Source organism: Drosophila ficusphila, unplaced genomic scaffold, assembly GCF_018152265.1.
Source record: "Drosophila ficusphila isolate 14025-0441.05 unplaced genomic scaffold, ASM1815226v1 contig_414, whole genome shotgun sequence".
In the NCBI taxonomy this organism is placed as follows: domain Eukaryota; kingdom Metazoa; phylum Arthropoda; class Insecta; order Diptera; family Drosophilidae; genus Drosophila; species Drosophila ficusphila.
Genome location: NW_025064328.1, coordinates 10700342 through 10720129, shown reverse-complemented (window position 1 = coordinate 10720129; position 19788 = coordinate 10700342). Strand labels below are relative to the sequence as shown.

The following is a 19788-nucleotide window of genomic DNA, read 5'->3' as shown; positions in this document are numbered from 1 at the left end:
GGTGGGGTTTCACTTAAGGACGAGTGGTCTGGTGTACAAATATATTATTTTAAATCCTTCAATAAAACAAACAATTTTTCGTAAAACATTGTATTGTATTTGTATATTTCTTTGAAACCCTCTAGATTAAATTCATCAATTGGAAATAAGTTAACTTTTGCTTTAGTTTAGAACTTGATTAGGTTTAAGATAAATACGTTAGGAATAACTATGTACAATGGGAACATTCGGGACCAATATCAAACTAGACTCGAGACATTATTGTAGAGACCAACGGCTGATACCTCGTCAAGATCAATATCGTTGGGTGGAAGGTTGGTATGCGGCCAATTCCTTGGACGTGGATTTGGATGGGGCGGAACAATGGCCTGGAAAGTGGGCGACTGAAGAGGTCGATAGGTCACCGCACCCATGTAATCCCCTTGCCTCAGCGGAACATTTGGTTGTGGAATCCTCTCCACGTATAGTTCTTCGTTGCGATAGAAATTTGCATTTGGTACGTAGCCGGAGTGGATCCTTCTCTGCGGATTTTGCTGGATCGGTGGACGGTGGGGCAGCTCATGGAAGTAGGCATCTTTGGGTATTTGTCTTTCAGGCAGACCGAACTGGGCAGTGTTCCTGTGCGGGATACTATATGTGGGGGAGGGATTCGAGGAGGTGGCCTCAACGTGCTGGAAATTGTTGTTTAAGCGGGATTGTGATCTTGCCGCAATCACGTTGGCTGTTTGGGAATCCTGTCGATTGGTATCGATGGTATTTTGCAACTGGGCCACCATGTCTCGAACCTGACCAGCATTCGGCTTCTTCAAACACTTGATCTCGCTGTTCCGAATCTCCACCTTGTTCACGTTATCATTGCCATTTTGCCTTACTTCCGATTCCTCGGCATACTCCATGATGGGATTGGAGTAGAAAAGATTCGACATAACGGGGTAGTTGTCCTCCAAGCACAAAGGCTGTCGCTTCATCAGATTAGAGATGCCAGCCGCCTCGCAGGCTTGCTCCTTGTAGAGCAACTTATCGCCTCCCATCCTGTCAGCAGTTTCATTGACAGCCGCCTCCTCTTTTCCCAGATCCGCAAAAGAGGCATCTTTTCTCAGAGCCTTTATCACGGAGTTCAGCATGTTCTCGCCCCTTCCAATTCGCTGGTAGTACTTGTGGTAGTCTGGCTGCGGATTACTGCCCGTGGGAGAAGCCTCCCAGTCCCAGCTGTTGGAGTTCTGTGAGGGATTCGAGGTCTCGCTGGAGTTCGGGTAGCGTCGCAGCACATTGGTGTACTCATCGAAATTGGGGCTATTAACACTCTCTTTGTCATCGCGAAGTTGGGCGGACTCGGCTCTCGGATGGGGTTTATAGGGTGGCGATAAGGACGATAGCTGGTGCTTGCTCTCCTGTTCACTGTCCCTTTCCATGATCAAGGTGGTCTTCTCCAGGAGGACTCCCAATCTTTCGGATACTTTAAGGAAATCTAGCTTTAGTTCATCAAGCTTTGAGTGCTCTATTTGTGGAACTTCCTCCTCTGGCTCTTGATTCTCTGGAATCTCCTCATCCTCGTCAACTTCCTCCTCTTCTTCTCGAGCGGCATTTGAATCATCATCGCTTTCGCTCTCCATGTGCACCTCCGCTGATCGGTGTACTATAGCTTCCACTGCCTGATCTTCAAGTACATCCACACTTCGAGAATTGGTAAGCCTGCCACCTTCATGGTTGTTTTCCAATAGCTCAAGACTTCGACACCTGGACAGTGTCCTTTCGATCCTTGAGTTCTTGTTCTGCTGATCGAAGGTCGATCGCATTGGTTCACCTCTTTTCAGAAACTCACTGAGATGCTGCCTCTTGCTCTCACATCTTAATCTGTCTTCGATCATCGTCCTCGTAAGCTGTTCAATCTGATCGTTGGTTTTTATGGCCAAAGCCTGAACTTTGTGACCCAATCGTTCCTTGGTTTTGTGTACGTACTTCTTTAAGCTCTTGCGATTGCAGTTCAGTTTGTTCTCAATATGCCGGAAGAAGGGACCGCAGTAGCAGGTATTGCCCACGCTGACAGGACCCTTGTGGATGTGTCCTGCCAAGTCCAGGAAGTACTGCTCGCCCGGCTTCAGCGGCTCCTTGGGCAGAGTTTCCAGTTTCGGAGAGGGAAAGGCACGAGGATCGGGAAAGTAATGACAGCCATAGGGCGACCAGTTGATACCCTTGTCCACCACGTCTCTTTCTCGATCTTTATCCTTATCGGATCTGCTGCCACCCTCCTTGGGTTTCTCCTTGCGATTTCTTATTTTCTTAGGCGTGTTTAGGATCTCTATAATCTCCCGGTAGTTCTTCCTGATTGCTATATGCATGGGGCAATCGCCTTGGGCGTTTTTAATACCCAGCCGAGCATCTGCCTCCAGGAGTATCCTCGTAAGCTTCCTGCGACCCATGGCACAGGTGATGTGCAAAGCGGTATCTCCGTTTAAATTTGTTTTGTTGGGATCACAAAGGGCGGAAAGCAGGATGCGGGTAACTCCGGCATGTCCATATCTGCACGCGGTGTGCAACGGAGTATCCCCATACTACAAAAATTAGATATTTAAAATTACGATCCTTCAAGATATATATCAATCCCTGACTCACATTATTTTGAACATCGGGATCAGCTCCGGCCAAAAGAAGTTCCCTGGAGCTCTGGTTGTGACCGTTTTGGGCCGCTAAATGCAGGGCCGACAACCCCTCATTGTTGGCTATACTCAAAGCGCTATTGTGTAGGGCTTCGATGGTCTGGTGGGCCACCTTCGCCCTTCCCTTGTTCTTATCCTTGTCCTTGTCTTTGTCCTTCTGCCCCTTGGCAGCTTTTCCCACCCCCGACGAAGTGGGTGGAGTTGGGGGTGTGCAGATCAGTTTCACGCAACGACTGTAACCCCGACTGGCGGCTTCGTGGAGTGGGGTGTTCCCCTGCAGGGATTCCTTCGCCAGGCGGTCCGCATTGCTGAACAGGAGACCTTCCACCCGACGATCATCCCCGGCGGCCACCGCCTCGTGCAACGAAGTCCAGTTACTCGAATCGGGCTAAAAAGGGGGGATACAGGTTAAGGGGTGGAACCTTTGGCTATGTTTAATGATATAAACCTACCCCGGAGATGGCATTCGGAAGAGCTTCCTGTTTCGGAATGCGAGACGATCCATGCTGCATTGTCTTTAATAAACAAATTACAAACAAGTATGCATTATTTATATCATTTGTGAAAGTGATACACGGAAATTTGATTAAAGCAATAAGAAGATGGGGAAGATTTTTGTTATCCACTTATTCAATTTATAACAGTTCCATCAACTATGTACATTTATCAAATAATAACAGGTCCGAAAGGATCTCAGAGAAATCACTCAAAACCAGTAGAATTCAAGACTAGACAACTCTTCTACACTTGGCGAAATAAAAAGTTGTAAGTTAATTTACTAATTTATATTTTATGAAAATGAAAACAAACTTTTAGCTCGGGGCACAGTTTATGTTTGGTCGTCGCATAGATTAATAATCACTTCTGTTAATGGGCGGTTTTGAAAACTTATTTAAATAAATTTATATAATTTAATTATTTTACGTTTATGTAATGAAAGAAAAACTTGTTGGCTTAAAATAACTTTTACGATTTGCTGAACATTAAACTTGACCTAGGATCATGTCAATATGATCATTGGTCTTATTATTTCTGGCCGTGTATGCGCATGTGTGTGTGCCTCACGTAATGGCGTACCACGTAGTAATTGCAATTACAAACAGAAGTGGGAGTTACCAAAACCGTTTCACCAAAAGGTTTGAAATTTCAAAAACACTTTATAAATAACAGTTGAATAACTTTTTTTTTTGAGCATGCACATGAATGGAACATATACGGTTTCTCTTATATCTATTGCTATCATAGCAAATTCCTAGGCCTAAAACCCAGGTTAATCTGCGCCATGGTTTTCTTTATTCCCAACTCACTTTTCTCTAATTTCAATTTTCGATTTCGCGCCGTAATTTACACATAGCTTTTCGGCACATCCACGTATTTACACATGCTTTATTTCAATATTTTTTTAAAGCCCGATTTTGCACTATTTTGCTTAGGTTTAATGGAACGCCCAGAGTTAATTTGGCTTCAAGCCAGGCCTAAAAAGAGACTAAAAGAAAGCCAATCACAGGCAAAATTGGCAACAGGTTTCTAACAGGGCTGCCATACATTCAAAAAGTATTCGAAAGCCGTTACCGATAGTTGGGAATATTGGCAACAACTGAGTTCGGCCACACTATAAGTGGGCTACCAATTTTGTTTGTCATCGGCATTTAGCATTCAATTTAATAAACTTTTTGAAAGTATCTACAAAAATGGCACTGGCTGAAATCTGCAAAATATCCAACGCCCCGTACATGAGGCCCACCGCCTGGTCGTCGGCGGAGGTAGAAGATGACTTGAAGGGGTTGACTTGCAATCTGGCCAATCCATTCACACTGGCTGCTCCGCCATTCGAGAACGTGAGTTGGGATTAACTGATACCTCTGAAGATTTATCTAAAAACCTCTTGTTTTTCTAGCCTATGCACAACCTTAATCAGATCCAAGCCAATGCCGACAAGACCGGCATCAAAATCGAGTTTGATCACGGCACCACCACCCTTGGCTTTAAGTTCAAGGGTGGAGTAATCCTGGCTGTAGATTCCCGGGCCACTGGTGGCCAGTACATTGGCTCGCAGACAATGAAGAAGATTGTCGAAATCAATCAGTTTATGCTGGGCACTTTGGCTGGCGGTGCCGCCGACTGTGTGTACTGGGATCGCGTTTTGTCTAAAGAATGTCGTCTGCACGAACTGCGAAACAAGGAGCGCATTTCGGTGGCCGCAGCCAGCAAGATCATGGCCAACATTGCCCACGAGTACAAGGGGATGGGCTTGAGCATGGGCATGATGTTGGCCGGATACGATAAGCGCGGTCCTGGTCTCTACTACGTGGATTCCGAGGGATCCCGCACGCCCGGTAACCTCTTCTCCGTGGGAAGTGGATCTCTGTTTGCCTACGGTGTTTTGGATTCTGGATACCACTGGGATCTTGAGGACGAAGCGGCCCAGGAGCTGGGACGCCGAGCCATCTACCATGCCACTTTTAGGGATGCCTACTCTGGTGGCATCATTCGCGTTTATCACATTAAGGAAGACGGCTGGGTCAACATCTCCAACACCGACTGCATGGAGCTTCACTACAAGTACCAGGAGTTGAAGGAGCAACAGCAGGCGGCTCAGTAGAATTGGATTTTATTATAAGATATTCAGTCGAACGAAGTTTGTATTTCTTGGAATAAATGAACGTGGTAGAGACTCAGTGTTGTGTTCTTTTTCTCTTGACTTTCTTACTTAGACTTTAGTATTTAATATTATTATTCTAAATCAAATGAGTTTTGGGGATTGGTGCTCAATGATGTACTCGTAGTCTAGGTCTCTTGTTTTTCTTGTTTCTGCTGGGATATCATCTGTAAAGTTTCCTTGTGCCGCATTTCCGCACGTTTTTGTTTGAAAGTGCGCTTTCCTCCCTTGGTATCCACCCGTTTTCTACGCAGGACACCTCTTTCCATTGCGTTTCGCAGTTCCTGCTCTGCATCCAAGTAGTTGGGTATGTGAATCTGCCGGATCATGCGATTCCGCACCATGAAGTGATCAAAAGGATGCTGTCCCCCGTTCCGATCGATGAAAACGGCATGTGTAAGTTCGCAGGTCATGTGCCCATCGGCTACATCGATAATCCCGGCTACGGAGGTCTCGTTATGCAAATCTATGAGCACGGAGTGGCCCTGCAGCATCACGGGCCAGCAATTCAAGGTGTTGGACACCAAATACTTCTCTTGCGAACTGAATTGCTGCATTATTTCTAGGTTGCTGTTTAAACACTAAGAAGCAGAGCTGCCAACTTTTTATATTTTTACTGTCAACAAACTTAAATTCAAGTACCTACATATTATTAAATTTCAAGTTGAACGTACATAAATAAATCGCTTGTATACTTTATAAAATAGAAACACAAGTGGTTTTGAAATAAGATTTGCTTGATATTTAATAACAGAAATTTCTGAAAGATTGAAAGTAAAAAATGTTTAGCTGTTGAGAAACAAGTTACGAAATTGGTCTAATTGGTCTTTGAAGTGAAGCAATCTCTTAATATACAAAAATGTATGTGGGCAAAGTAAATTAGGTACACATCGGTTATACTTAGGATATATAATAAATAACTAAGTTTAGATGGCTGTTCCGCGTTCCAGATTCTGTTTGATCTCTGCCGTGTGCTCGCTGTAGAATCGGTCCAGCTTTTTGTTGAACTTGGAATTCCTCTCGTTGATAAAGTCCACATCTGCGTCATCGTTGTAGATTCGCCTGCGGGAGTACTTCTTGCGTCGTTCGATCTGCTGCTCCAGATCCTGCACCATATTGTTAATAGCGCCGGGTGTGTCCTTCGTCCTAGAGTGCAAAGTTGTGTGCGCACCGCCGTAAAAGGCATCGCCGAGCTCCTCCTTTTGCCGCTCATACTTTTCCATATCACGAGCAGGCATGCTCTTCACCAATCTGTTGTACTGTCGTGCTGTTTGTGCTTCATAAGTGGAGAAACCCAAATCCGGATTGTCCTTGCGCTTTTTCTTTTTCTCTATGCGATCCGCATCCACAGCAGAGACCTCAAGAAGCTTGAGACGCTCGTAATCTTTGCCAGCTGCTTGTGCCTCCGATCGCGCCTTGTCGTCGGCAAGTATCCATTCCGCCTGCCGCTTGCGAGCCTCCCAGTTCTTTGGGAGCTTCTTGCGTGCGTCCTCTGCAACAACTTCCTGGTGGTTATCTGTACGCGCTTCCTGTCGTTTTTTGTGCAGATCCAGCAGACGTGCCTTGCGCTCCGCCAGCTTTTGCGCAGCTGTTTTAGTCGTTTCCATTTTGTATTTGCTTAAAATTATATTTTTCTTTGTGAAAATTGTGAGTTTACGTTGTTTAACTTCTTTTGTTTTTTTTCAAGTACGATTATTGTATTGAGACGCGTTGGCAGCACCAATTAAAATCAGCTGTTTTGCCGAAGTGGCAACTCCGTTACGGTAAGTAGCAGCTTTTTAAGTAAGTGACTACAGCAATGCAACTTTTCAGTTAATTAAAAAAAAATACTTCACACACACAGGTGAGTCTATCATGCATAGTTTGCCGTTATTTATCTCGACAAATTTGTTAAAAATGATTTTATTTATCTTAAAATGAATAAGACACCATCGTTACGCTTATTTGGTGCCTACTGTGCTGCACGACTAGCAAACGCGTTAGTGCATTTCAAGATTCATGTGCTGTTTACCTCAACACGTGCGGTGGTTTTTGTTTATATTTTTACTCGAGGATTTTGCCTAAAAACACCCGCAAAATGAAATTTTCCTACAAAGTAAGTTTGATCCGCGTTCTAAATCCACAAATATTTAATATCTGTTGTCACAGTTTTCCAATTTGTTGGGCACAATATATCGAAATGGAAACTTGGTGTTCACGCCGGATGGAAATTCGGTTATCAGTCCGGTTGGTAATAGGATAACGGTCTACGATTTGAAGAAGTAAGTTATTGTCCTTTGATCATGGATATTTTAAATATATAATATTCCTTTACAGTAACAAATCCCGCACCTTATCACTCGAGTCGAGATACAACTATACAAACCTAGCTCTTTCGCCAGATGGAAGTCTCTTGATTGCAGTGAACGAGCAAGGAGAGGCTCAGCTCATAAGCATGATGTCTTGTACAGTGATCCACCGGCACAAGTTCCAGACGGGTGTCCAGTGCATCTGCTTCAGTCCAAACGGGGCTTTTTTCGCTGTGGCTGTTCAGAATTTAGTACTTGTATTCTGTGCACCGGGTGAAATTACTGGAGAGTACAATCCTTTCGTTCTTCGTCGGAGATTCCTCGGCGGCTACGACGATATCACTTGGTTGGACTGGTCCTCAGACTCTCGGCTTTTGGCCATTGGTTGTCGGGACAGCTCCACCAAAATCTGCGCCTTAAACTATACGAAAAACTTCCGCACATATAATCTTAGTGGCCACACGGATGCCATTGTGGCCTGCTTCTTCGAGGCTAACAGTTTGCACCTTAACACAATAAGTCGCAATGGACAGCTGTGCTTGTGGGAATGCAGTATGGCACCTTCGGATTTGGAAGACGTAGAGCGGCCAAAAATTGCTCCCCCACAGAGAAAAAAGAACAAAAAGGCGGACTCCGACAATGAGTCCGAAGATGACGTTGAAAATACAGTGGAAAAGGATGCTTCAAAGGAGGAATCTTCTAAAGGAGCTGGGGATGTCAACGATCTTAAAGATGAGGCCGAAAAGAAGGCTCATCCCTTTTTCTACAAGAAGTTAGCTCGCCACTATTTGGCCGATGAGCCGCGCAAGGAGCAGCGAGATGTCCAGCTGACGGCAGCAAACTACAACACTCGCACTAAGGTCCTGGTGGTGGCGTTCAGCAACGGAGCCTTTTACCTCTACGAACTGCCCGACGTTAATATGATTCACTCGCTGAGTATCTCCGATTATCCAATTTCGGCGGCCCTCTTCAACTGCACTGGAGATTGGGTGGCCTTGGCTTCCCGGGAGATCGGACAGCTTCTGGTGTGGGAGTGGCAGAGCGAGCAGTATATCATGAAGCAGCAGGGCCACAGCAGCGAGATGACATGCATTGCCTACTCCTCGGATGGTCAGTTCATTGCCACTGGTGGAGAAGATTCCAAAGTAAAACTGTGGAACACGCAAAGCAGCTTTTGTTTTGTGACCTTCAGCGAGCACACAAGTGGGGTGACTGGCATCCAGTTCAGCAGGAACAAAAAGTTCCTGGTTAGCAGTTCCTTAGATGGCACTGTGCGCTCCTTTGATGTCAATAGGTAATGATTGTTTTAGGGTGTTTAATTAACTGTTAATTTAACTAATATTATATTTGCTTTTCAGATACCGCAACTTCAGGACTTTCACTTCACCCACTCCTGTTCAGTTTTCCTGCGTGGCTGTAGATTATTCCGGCGAGTTGGTTGTGGCTGGTGGACAGGATGTCTTTGACATATTCCTTTGGTCGGTGAAAACAGGAAAGCTGTTGGAAATCATCAGTGGCCATGAGGGACCAGTGGCTTCCGTTGCATTCTCCCCAGTGGCCACCTCTTCTACATTGGTGTCTGGATCTTGGGACAAAACCGTCAAGATCTGGAATTGTCTCGAAAGCAACAGCGAGCATGAAACTATTGACGCTCTTTCAGATGTAACGAATGTGACTTTCAGTCCAAGTGGTGAAGAGGTATGTATTGCAATAAAGGCTTATCTTTTTTATTACCTTGACACTCATTTAATTATAATACTTGCAGATTGCCGTGGCCACTCTGAGTGGAAACATCACAATTTTTGACGTGAAGTCCGCCGGCCAAGTAATTACCATAGAGGGCCGCAATGATCTGAGCGGGGGACGCCTGGAAACCGATATAATAACAGCGAAAAAGAATGCTCAAGCTAAGTAAGTTGCATTAAAAACATTTAGTTTTTATTTTATTTAAACTAAATTTCTTGTCAGCTATTTCTCAACGATTGAGTACTCTGCGGATGGCGAATGTATACTGGCTGCTGGCAAGTCGGCCAACATCTGTATTTACCATGTCAGAGAAGCTATACTTTTGAAGAAATTCGAAATCACACAGAACCACAGCTTGGATGGTCTTAATGTGAGTGGAAATAGCTAATGCGTTTTATAAATATTATAACTTAATTATTAAATTATGTTGACAGGATTTTATCAGTCGAAAACATTTAAGTGAATTCGGCAACATGGCACTGGTGGAAGACCGCGAAGAGTTGGAGGGCGGCAAGGTGGCTATTAGATTGCCAGGAGTTCGCAGCGGAGACATGTCCTCCAGGCGATTCCAACAAGAAGTTCGAGTGTTTTCAGTGAAGTTCTCACCCACGGGTCAGGCATTCGCAGCTGCCGGAACCGAAGGACTCTGCATTTATGCCTTGGATAAGGGTAAGACATTAAAATATGCATAAATTAATGGTAATTACATTATTATTTTCCCTCTTCAGGAGTTGTGTTTGATCCCTTCGACTTGTCGCTGGAAGTCACACCGAAAGCGGTCCACGAGTCCCTCAAAAAGCAGAACTACACCAAGGCGCTGGTCATGTCCCTGAAGCTAAACGAGCCCAATTTGATTGCCCTAGTGCTGGAGCGAGTGCCGTATAAGGACAGTAAGTAAAATGCTAAATCGCCTGCTGCATTCAGGGGCCAGTCCTTGTTAGTTTTGGCAACCTTCAGCCATGCCGCTACTAAAAATAGAGGCGACACACTCCGCCGGAGAGGCGGTCGCCTTTTGCCCTGACTCCGTTCTCCGATCGAATGTGCAAATTTGCACTTTTGCTGTGTTAATAAACAGTTTCAAGGTCCTCGCCCCAGCGCTCACCTTGGTTAATAACCCCTTCCATTACCACATGCATACGTTCTGCACAGTATACATGCAAATGTTTGGCCATAAACAGTTCTGCCAGCACGTGTCTGCATTGCATGCATACTGAGTCCCCGCTCCTTTCCCTTTCTTCTTTTAGTCGAACTGGTTTGTGCGGATCTGTCGCCAGAGTTTGCCCAGCGATTGCTGCAACAATTGGCCCGTCATCTTCAGACCACGCCGCACATCGAGTTCTATCTGCAGTGGAGCTGCTGTCTGCTCACCAAGCACGGAAACCAGGATGGAGTCTTTCAGCACACGGGACTGCTGGCCTTGCACGAGGTGCTTTCGAGGAAGTACGAGATGCTCAATAAGATGTAAGTACCACTCTTTTTCATAAACAATTTACCTAAATTATTTTAATTTCATTTAGCTGCGACTATAACAAATACACGTTGAGAGTACTCCTGGATAGAGCCGACAAATTGGAGCAGGAAAATGAGGACAAGCCTACTGCCAATGCAGACGACAGTGATGAGGAAATGGTGCTTATCAGGTCAAAGGACAACGAAAATGGTCAGTCGCAATTCACCGACGAGGAGGAAAGTGCCAGTGACTCCGAAGAAGATATATAGGAGCCAGATCCCTATAGTCTCGTACCTGTTCTCTCGTTTTCTTTGTTACAAAGACCAACAACTACATAGTTTGTTTGATAGATGTACGCGCCTTGTCTTTTATTAAGAATAAATTTAAAGCTTTTCGATAACATTATTAGAGGGTTCACTGAACTACGAGTAGCTGAGTGAACAACATAACTTAAAAGATGGAAAGAATATAGATATTTATATAAACTTAACTTGGTATAGCGGTTACGATCCTAGATAAATATATATGCATGTAATATATAGTGGTGATGTAATGTATTTACATTGTGTCCGTATTTTCATATCAAATATAAACTCGATTTAGCTTAACAAATATATATATGTATGTTCATATTTTCAAAAATTTTGCCTGATGTGCGCTGTTTGAACTACAGGTCAATTTTTAGTATTAGATGTAAAAGCCACAGCTCTAATGTTTGCATTAAAATGCGCTATAATGGATAAATAATTCTAAATATGTAAAAATCTCTAAAAGCATTCACTGTTCGTTTCGTTATTTACAATCCAAATATCCTTAGAGGCCATTTTGTTTATTATCTCCGTAAAGCACCAATTCCATTGTCTTGGCTGATTTGCTTAAGCCTAATACAAAAGTTGAATTAAAATCGTTTTGCCAGAAAATGATTTGCGTGTAGCTCGCAGTTGTTGAGAGTGTATACTTTCGAAGTAGGGACAACCCTCTCGATCGGGGGTATTGTCGCTAGCACAGTGATATACATATGTTCAATATCCGGTGTATATAAGGCGGAACTAAATAAAAAAATTTCGAAAATCGATGTGGTATTATGATTAATGCCTAGAGTAGCTTAAGCTCTTAACCCTTTGGGAGTGCGCGGTGTCCGAGAGATATATATAGGTATACTTCTTCGATTGTGGCATAGACTTTAAATAATATGGGGGAGTGTTCGGTATTGTTGAATACAAGATCGGATTTGTACAAAGCAAATACTCAAATGAACAATACATTCTCCGTGAGCAATAAGTCGACAACTAAGCTATATACTCGGTACATCCGATGTACCCCATCTAGGCTTTGGTAATACCCATCCATGCACGCACTTATATAGGTAACTGTAGACTTCCTTGTGGTTTCTTGTACTTCGATTGCAGGGAGCTGTAAGTGTAAGGACAGCTCTCCCTGCTGATATATTAAGATCCAAAGACGCGGGCCGGTCTCTGGCATTGCACTTGGGCTCTCTAAATCCAGTCCAGTTATAGTTCCATCATCGGGTTAGCGTTCGTTCGACTTTTTAACGGAGTCCAGACATGTGCAGTCTGGAGCTCCCCAAATCCTAGGACGACTTCATCAGCAGTATCGGCCAGTACAGGAGGACGAAGACAAAGAACAGGATGGGGAATACGGCGCGGGACACCTTGTCGATCTCCCGCCACATGATCTTTTCCACGCCGGTATCCGTATCCGTCCAGGCCACAGAAAGTAGACTCTGCCGCCTTGCCGGCTTTGGCGGTCCGCCATTACCTTGGAGCGAGGTCTACGGAATAGTTGCACCAAAACATATATAAGGTTATAAGGTTATGCATTACCAATATTTTGGAAAATTTTTTAAAGCGTTTTCACCCCCATTTAGACCCGTTCAATTGCAAGTTTGATGTGCGGACATGACAGGTGCACTGGTTCCCCCCGCATATCAGTGGATAATAGCTCACCTGGCCCGGTGTCGTGGGCGTTTGAGTGGCTTTCCGCGACCGCACCGCTCCGCCCTCCCAACTGGCCACCGTCGCACACTGGCCCTTCTCCATGTTGCTGATGCGCTACGCGGGTCCAATCGAAATCGGAACGGAACGGAATGGAACGGATGGAACGACAAGAGGTGGCATTACTTATTAAAACGATATCCCCACAGCTGCCTTACCATGGGCAGTACCTTGGGTATGCGGTTCACCTGGTACTGGTACTGCACGTCCAGCACCTTCACCACCACGAACTCGGCCAGAGCGGCGAACACCGACAGCATGCAGCCGGCCATCCACAGGTCCAGGGCCTGAAAACGAAGGAACCATTAATTATAACCCTTGAAAATAGTTTTAATCAATATGAACCCAAGAACTATCCTTCTGTATACTACTTCTACTTCTACTACTTCTGCTTCGAAATTGTTTAATGTTTTAAATGAAGGTTTTTTAAAATGTCTAAGCCAATCAAATGTTTTACCTAAAGCCCGAAAATCTTTTCTTCGAAAACATCATTTTCTGATTTAAAGTTTTAATATGCAAAAAATCCTTTTTCCTATAAATCGTCAAAATGTTCAAGTAAGAAAATATTACAACTCAATTGAGGATCTTAAAATGCTTCTTATCTTATAATTTGGGATTCCATTTTCGGTAGACTTGATTTTAGAAATATGTATCCTGTCAAAAAAAGGAAATATTGTAATTTACAGAACTCACCTTAACGTACGCCACTGGCGGAATGTCGGCGCCCGTGAACATTGTGACCAAGGTCAGCATGCAGGTGACCAGCAGCGTGACCCGTCCCGGGATGGCGTCCAGTCCCAGCCAGAAGCTGAACCAGGAGAGCATCACCACCAGCGAGGAGGGGGCGAAGGTCTGGATGAGGTGGTGGCCGATCTGGCGCTCGAAGCGGAAGTACACGGTGAGGCGGGAGAAGTTGCCCACCTTCTCGGGCATATAGCCGTCGCTCTCCTCCAGTTCCAAGGGCTGGCCGAGATTGTACTGCAGCAGCTTCAGTTCCGGATTGAGGGTTACCCCGGAGTCCGACCAGCGCAGCTTAACTTTCTGGTTGTTTGACGAGACTTCAAAGGGGAACACCCATTAGATCCCACTCGAATCCCTCACTGAATCACTTACAGCTCTCGATGTAGATGGGACACACCTGGATGTCCATGGGGTACAGCTGGAACTCCATCTGGCAGGCGATGATCGCGTGCATCCTGGCTGCATAGCGCACCGTCTTGTTCTTGTAGAGCGTCACCGACGTGAACTTGTGGGTCAGTGTCGCTATTTCTACAACGAAAAGACATCGAGAAGACGTTGCAGAGATGCGGAACAAATGGGTTTTGATTAGAACTATGGCATTGGCATCGATAGACTCATTTCTTTGCGCATTTCGGTGGTGGTTCAGTGGTTTTTGGTGGCTCAATTGGGGGTGCCGTGATCGTGATCACCTTATCTCTAGTTTCAAGCGCGACTTTCTACTGACGACGAATGATTCTCGTTTGAAATCGGAAATTATATATACATACACTACATATTGGATGATTTCTTTTAAAATATTGTGAAGGTAAAAATTTAAAGGATAAAATAAACATGAAGAATATTTTTTTTACACATTTGAATGACAGAATCTTTAAAATCTTTCTCGGGTTAGAACGTAACGCAAATACCAAACCAAAAAAATTTAAAAATTGAATTAAAATATTATAATAAATTCATGTTTTTTTCTATTAAAATACTATCACAAAAAAAGGACATAGAATGCATTTTTCAAATCATATCTGAGTGGTTGACTCTCCGTATTAATTATAAAAAAAAGGCACAATCACTATAAATAAATTCCCAATAAAATTACTACAAAAATAAGTAAAACAAAAATGACTATTTAAAAATAGTACATGACGCTGCCAAATTCATAGCTATTTGTTCAAATTAAAAAGTTTTATTCGGTGCCACACCTTTGGGTTATAATGATAGACAAATCGTGACAAAGAATGTATAAATAAAGCTTGACCGATTTGGAATCGATTTTTGTTCCGCAAATGTTGACAATGGCAACAAAAAATGAAAAAAAAGGAAGGAACCAAATTGCCAACGGGGTGCACACGTGATTCCAAGGTGAGATCTTATCAGGGAACTTCGGGTGCAACTGCAAATTTTCATTTCGAATTTGGAGCGTGGGCAATTGTCAGAGGAGAGGTGGAGGTGGGTGTATAGAGTATAGGGGTAACACTACGGTGGATTGGAGTGTCCTGTTTGACCATGGCATTGGAACCGGATTGGATTTCGTGCGTATAATGAGGGCCGCAGGTGGGCGGATCCGGTATTGGGTGGGTAAATTATAAAAAAAAGAAAACCTTAAATGTACACTGGGTTGTTCGCTAGAAATGGGATGTATGGTTATATATACACACAACGAACTATATGGCGCGAGAGAATTCATTGAAATCAGCCCAGTACGTAACGTAGTCGGTATAGATATAGAATTCGAAGAATGTTGAATATACAGGATACATTTGGATGGAAGGTATGCGCTGATACTGATTTTGATACTGATTCGATTGGTCGATGGATTTTGGCAAAACACAAAAGTGGCAAACACAGATCTAGAGTCATTTTTGATATACTTATATCTTTGTCTAGATGAAAGTTTTTCGAATCTCTTTCACCCTTATTGCGTAGCATGGAAGTGGACGCAACATATGGACTTCCGTATCCTATGCAGAATCGGTATTGGTATTGTTAGTTCGGGAATTGTTAGTCGGTAGAGTAACCGGTTGAGTGGATTAGGAATAAAAAAACAAACAAACAAACGAAAAGGAAAACAAAGTAATTCGTTACTATATACAAACGGTCCAGAGTTATAGAGAGCTAGTTAATTAGACACTTAAGGTGATGAGCTCAGCTGGACAAAGTGCAAGAGAATCGACTATCCCGGCCCAAGATACGTAAATTACACATCGACATACACACACAGAGAGACTAATCGAACATGAAGCTTAGATAACTACAATATTTCTACAGGGGATTGGGTTTGAACGTACCGGCAATCTTGGAATTGAGAAAGTAGGGATCCGGCTGCCAAAAATTCTCAAAGACCTCTGGAAGCAGCGTCACGTAGTCGTCGCCCTCCTCGAAGATGTCGTCCGGGATCTCCAGACGCGACTCCAGCCAGCGCTGGTGTATAAACATGTCTACTCTGAAAATGTACACAGTATTGCTAAAAGCTCCATTACGGTCTCCCGGTTGAGTTATCTCTTCAGACACGAGCGGCGCACTTACCTAAAGTCCATATCCTCTACGTTAATTGAGTTAATATCTACAACGAATATGCTAAAGTCTACTATCACTGGGGAGCCCTTCTTCGAGGGCGGTCGTATCTCTGCAATAAATCAAGGCGATCTCCGGTTAGTTCACCTTTTTGGTGTGAACAGCTCACAGAACCCCCCCGTTCGAATATTTTGGAAACCTTTCGTGCGCGAATTCATTTCCAAGCGGGCCTCCGTCTGGATTCTCTCAAAAAAAAAAAAGGGAAAAGGAAACCCCCGACTTCTGCTCCGACTTTTCGCCAAGTTCAGGGGCATTCTGCGGTTCCAATGCGTATTACACAACCGACGAAAATCGATAGGAATAAAGGTGTTGATTAACTCTAGCAATTGCCTCAAATGAAGAGTACACGCCTCCGGGTAATTTCGGTAAATTATTCATAGCTTTGAGGTCGCTTCTGGCGAAAAAATGTAGCTATTGCATAAGTTGAAAGTTCAAACCTCGATTTTGTTGATTTTATTGGAATCCAGTTTCATTTGAATTTAATACAAAAATAGCATAATTTTGAGGCCATTATTTACTTACAATCAAGACATTAAAAAACAAGTAGGGTCAACGGCACGATACCCCAAAAATATATCATTACATTTTACAATTTCCCGGTAACTCAAAGCACGTTATTAACCAATCAGACTAATTGGTTCAACAACATTTTGACTGGATAACAATCTGTTTATTTTCAATTTATTTGTCATACAAAATTTATTGATTGTGTTGAATAATTTGTGGTCAAGTTTAAGTTTATTGAACTCTTGACATAATTCGTTTTATTTCTTTTTTATCATTTTCTGAGATTAAGAACAAGCTTAAATAATGAATAAAACAAATTACTTAGCTATATAAAAAGAAAGATAATCAATAGAAGCTCACAGGTTGAAGAGTTTCCGTTTAGCATGAAACTATTTATGGAATAATGGAACTTTAATGCCAGCTCTTTTAAGATCTTCAGATTAAAGAAATTCTTTGGTAATTCTGGCAGGCAATTGACGCCGGTAAATGTTATTTTGATTTTAATCGATCGTAATGCCGGATGACGTCAAAAGTGCCACCTGAGAGACTGGGTGCCCCGTAACCCGTAACCCTAACCCACTATTTCATAGACGGAGGCCCTGAAATTCGCCGCGTCACGAAATGAAAAGAACACAAGCAAAAAAAAAAAAAAAAAAAAAAAGAAAACGAAAAAAATCAAACAGTGAAAAGGAAAAACCCAAACACGCATATCCATATCCATGGCTGGCGGTTTTTCATGGTGCAAACAAATCAGAAATCACAGAAAACAAAAGAAAAAGAAATCACCGGGGGCAATCCGTAGCAATTAAAAAGAAAAGGAGACCGCATCGAAAAGGACACCTCCGAGGAGTACGATTCTCAGGCCGTAACAATTGCATTGAACGGTTGGCTTGGTTGGTGGATCGGGGGGTATATAGCTATAGCCTAAGGTACTGGTATTGGAGGTGCAGTTCAACTTACCCTTGACATAATTAGGCGGAAGAACTACTCGCGGCTTGGCTGTGTAGTTCATGTGGGCTTCCGTGGCTTCGCTCAGCCTGCAAAATGAGCAGCACAAAACAAAGGTAAGGGGTAATTCAAATGCAGTCCATTTCACGGTGTTTAGGTGGAAAGAAGAGGCAGGGGTATAACCCCCCTTTCTCCACCTTTCAAGGGTCGGGGGGCATTTGAGGTCTTTGGGCCTGATGTCTGCCACATGCAACTGTAGCAAAACTTTGTCAATTTAAGTCTGAATTTGAAATTAACTTCCTTCGTGCTGGCCCGGGACTTCGATTCGATTCGGTGCTGATTCTGTTTCTGTGTTCAGCCATTTAACCTCCTGGCAGGCGAATAATAATATTAGTTTCCTCCTTTTCCAATCGGCTGGTAAATGCCGTGCAGGATTCTCATTTGACTGTGATCCAATTGACCTTGCCATGGGTATTTCGAACCGAAACCGAACCGAAAACGAACCGATTTTCCATTTGTGGCAGTACGAAGGTTCCCCCCTTGAACTGGAAACGATTCTGGGTCTGGGATAAAGTGGGGGTTGCACTTGGCGACTACTCCCAACTCCAGATGGTTGGATACAAAGAAGAGTGTGGGGAATGGGGAGTAACTCGATCTTACCACATCAGTATGAATCCCAGTCCAAACGATATGAATGCGTTTGTGTTGAATTTGTCGAGCATGATGTTGGGGCGACGGCACGGGAAAGGATTTGTAACACAGACCTCAAATCATCTCACTTTACACCGACGTGGGAATTTCATAATTCGGTTTCTGTAACACAATATTTTCGATCATTTGCATTTGCTCGTTGCTGATTTTTATTCTTTTTTTTTTATTTTTATTTTTTTATTTCTTGGGACTTTTGTACTGTTGGTCTGCTCTTACATTTTGTTTTGATTTGAACTTGCTTTGCTCTCTGGCTGTTTTCTTTTCTTTTTTGGGGCTTTCACTTCATACACGACACGAACACTGAACAAAAGGTATTATATATAGAGAGAGAGCAGAGATCGTATATAGAAGGGGTCCTGGTTGGTTGGGTTATCGTTATCCGCAGGGTTCTACCTCCGACTCGGCTGCTGTTCGGAACTCGAATAAAAAAGAGCCGAGTTTCGGCGGCGAAAGAGTGCTCATCTAGATACGAGTACGAGTATCTGTATCCGCATCTGTGATATGTAGATTCCACGCCCGGCTGTGTGGGCGTGCGATTGCGGATTGCGAACCTAAACTGATATCTACAGTCGGAACTCTCTAACCGAAACACAATTTGTTGTACTTTTTGGAATGTAAATAAAAGTCAGGAGAAGTGAGAATTAGTTGCTTTTTATCGAAATTCTTAGATCTCTTTTGACATAGCAAATAAATAAATTACACAAAAAGCTCTTTTGACAGAGCAAATAAATAAGTATTCAAGGACCTAATCCACTATTAATCAAGTGTTTGTTTGAAAACAAACCTATTAATGATAAAGTATATTGTATTCAATAACAAAAAGTAATTTATAAACCCTCACAGAAATCTTAAAAGAGTATTGTTTTAAATTTACCAGAAAAATCTGTTTTCTGGAGAATATATTTCTTTTATCAGAAGAGTAATGAAATTAGTAGATATTGGGTATGTTTGAACAGTGACTGAACCCTTAAGGCTAAAATATGTTCAAATATTTAAGTTTATTATAGCTTCATTTTGTAACGCCTTTCTGAAAATCAAAACTGCAGAAAGACTGTGAATAAAATAAATGGATTTCTTGTGGGAAATGACAGTTCAAGCTGAGGAATTTCCCCTGTATCAGTGGACGGGGAAGGGTTGGAAAGAGCTCGAGCGGAGGAGAAGCTCCGCCGGCGGTCAAGGCATGGCACAGTACTACTGGTGGCCTGGTAATTGCCTCGGCACAGGGCACACAGCACACAGCACAGCACACTTCTCGCCAAGATTCAATTGAATCGCGTGCCAATTTTACTTAAGTCGCTGAACAGACAGACAGCTTTCGCGGTGGCCGGTGTAACAGCTCAATCTATGCGAGTATTTATGCGACCGATATCTGGCAGATACGCGAAGAAGATATGGATAGGTGGATGGATAGATCGAGGGCCTCAATTGCAGGCTTCCTGGAGAGTAGCACACACATAATTGCCTGGACATCCATCCACTTCCTATAAATTACTTTCTG

General features: G+C 43.3%; 6 protein-coding genes across 7 annotated transcripts; 2 read left to right on the top strand and 4 right to left on the bottom strand.

The window, feature by feature from the left end:
- Nucleotides 1-74: 74 nt before the first annotated feature.
- Nucleotides 75-4125, bottom strand: LOC108096901. The gene is made up of 4 exons (XM_017198847.2): nucleotides 3965-4125; nucleotides 3110-3172; nucleotides 2614-3045; nucleotides 75-2552 (listed from the first exon to the last, which is right to left on the bottom strand). The coding sequence occupies exons 2-4, from the start codon at nucleotides 3167-3169 to the stop codon at nucleotides 240-242; spliced, it is 2805 nt and encodes a 934-aa protein (XP_017054336.1). The 5' UTR covers nucleotides 3170-3172; nucleotides 3965-4125; the 3' UTR covers nucleotides 75-239.
- Nucleotides 4126-4259: 134 nt separating this feature from the next.
- LOC108096791 (proteasome subunit beta type-5) lies at nucleotides 4260-5335 on the top strand. Its single transcript, XM_017198670.1, has 2 exons — nucleotides 4260-4495; nucleotides 4555-5335. The coding sequence occupies exons 1-2, from the start codon at nucleotides 4349-4351 to the stop codon at nucleotides 5257-5259; spliced, it is 852 nt and encodes a 283-aa protein (XP_017054159.1). The 5' UTR covers nucleotides 4260-4348; the 3' UTR covers nucleotides 5260-5335.
- LOC108096793 lies at nucleotides 5253-5938 on the bottom strand. Its single transcript, XM_017198672.1, has one exon. The coding sequence runs from the start codon at nucleotides 5871-5873 to the stop codon at nucleotides 5445-5447; it is 429 nt and encodes a 142-aa protein (XP_017054161.1). The 5' UTR covers nucleotides 5874-5938; the 3' UTR covers nucleotides 5253-5444.
- Nucleotides 5939-6035: 97 nt separating this feature from the next.
- LOC108096792 (pre-mRNA-splicing factor Syf2) lies at nucleotides 6036-7016 on the bottom strand. The gene has a single exon (XM_017198671.2). The coding sequence runs from the start codon at nucleotides 6921-6923 to the stop codon at nucleotides 6243-6245; it is 681 nt and encodes a 226-aa protein (XP_017054160.1). The 5' UTR covers nucleotides 6924-7016; the 3' UTR covers nucleotides 6036-6242.
- A 263-nt stretch (nucleotides 7017-7279) lies between these two features.
- On the top strand, nucleotides 7280-11416 carry LOC108096789 (periodic tryptophan protein 2 homolog). Its single transcript, XM_017198665.2, has 10 exons — nucleotides 7280-7411; nucleotides 7465-7577; nucleotides 7633-8898; nucleotides 8963-9302; nucleotides 9370-9515; nucleotides 9573-9720; nucleotides 9785-10019; nucleotides 10079-10240; nucleotides 10595-10811; nucleotides 10868-11416. Exons 1-10 carry the CDS (start codon nucleotides 7394-7396, stop codon nucleotides 11067-11069), a joined length of 2847 nt encoding a protein of 948 aa, XP_017054154.1. The 5' UTR covers nucleotides 7280-7393; the 3' UTR covers nucleotides 11070-11416.
- Nucleotides 11139-18760, bottom strand: LOC108096790 (glycine receptor subunit alpha-2). 2 transcript variants are annotated; one of them, XM_017198667.1, is made up of 10 exons: nucleotides 18507-18760; nucleotides 18240-18392; nucleotides 17592-17668; nucleotides 16077-16176; nucleotides 15839-15993; nucleotides 13929-14084; nucleotides 13509-13873; nucleotides 12974-13102; nucleotides 12768-12872; nucleotides 11139-12592 (listed from the first exon to the last, which is right to left on the bottom strand). In XM_017198667.1, the coding sequence occupies exons 2-10, from the start codon at nucleotides 18299-18301 to the stop codon at nucleotides 12392-12394; spliced, it is 1350 nt and encodes a 449-aa protein (XP_017054156.1). In that variant the 5' UTR covers nucleotides 18302-18392; nucleotides 18507-18760; the 3' UTR covers nucleotides 11139-12391. The 2 variants fall into 2 exon arrangements, with proteins under 2 accessions (XP_017054156.1, XP_017054157.1); XM_017198668.2 differs by having other exon boundaries at nucleotides 12986-13102; nucleotides 18240-18760.
- Nucleotides 18761-19788: the final 1028 nt, after the last annotated feature.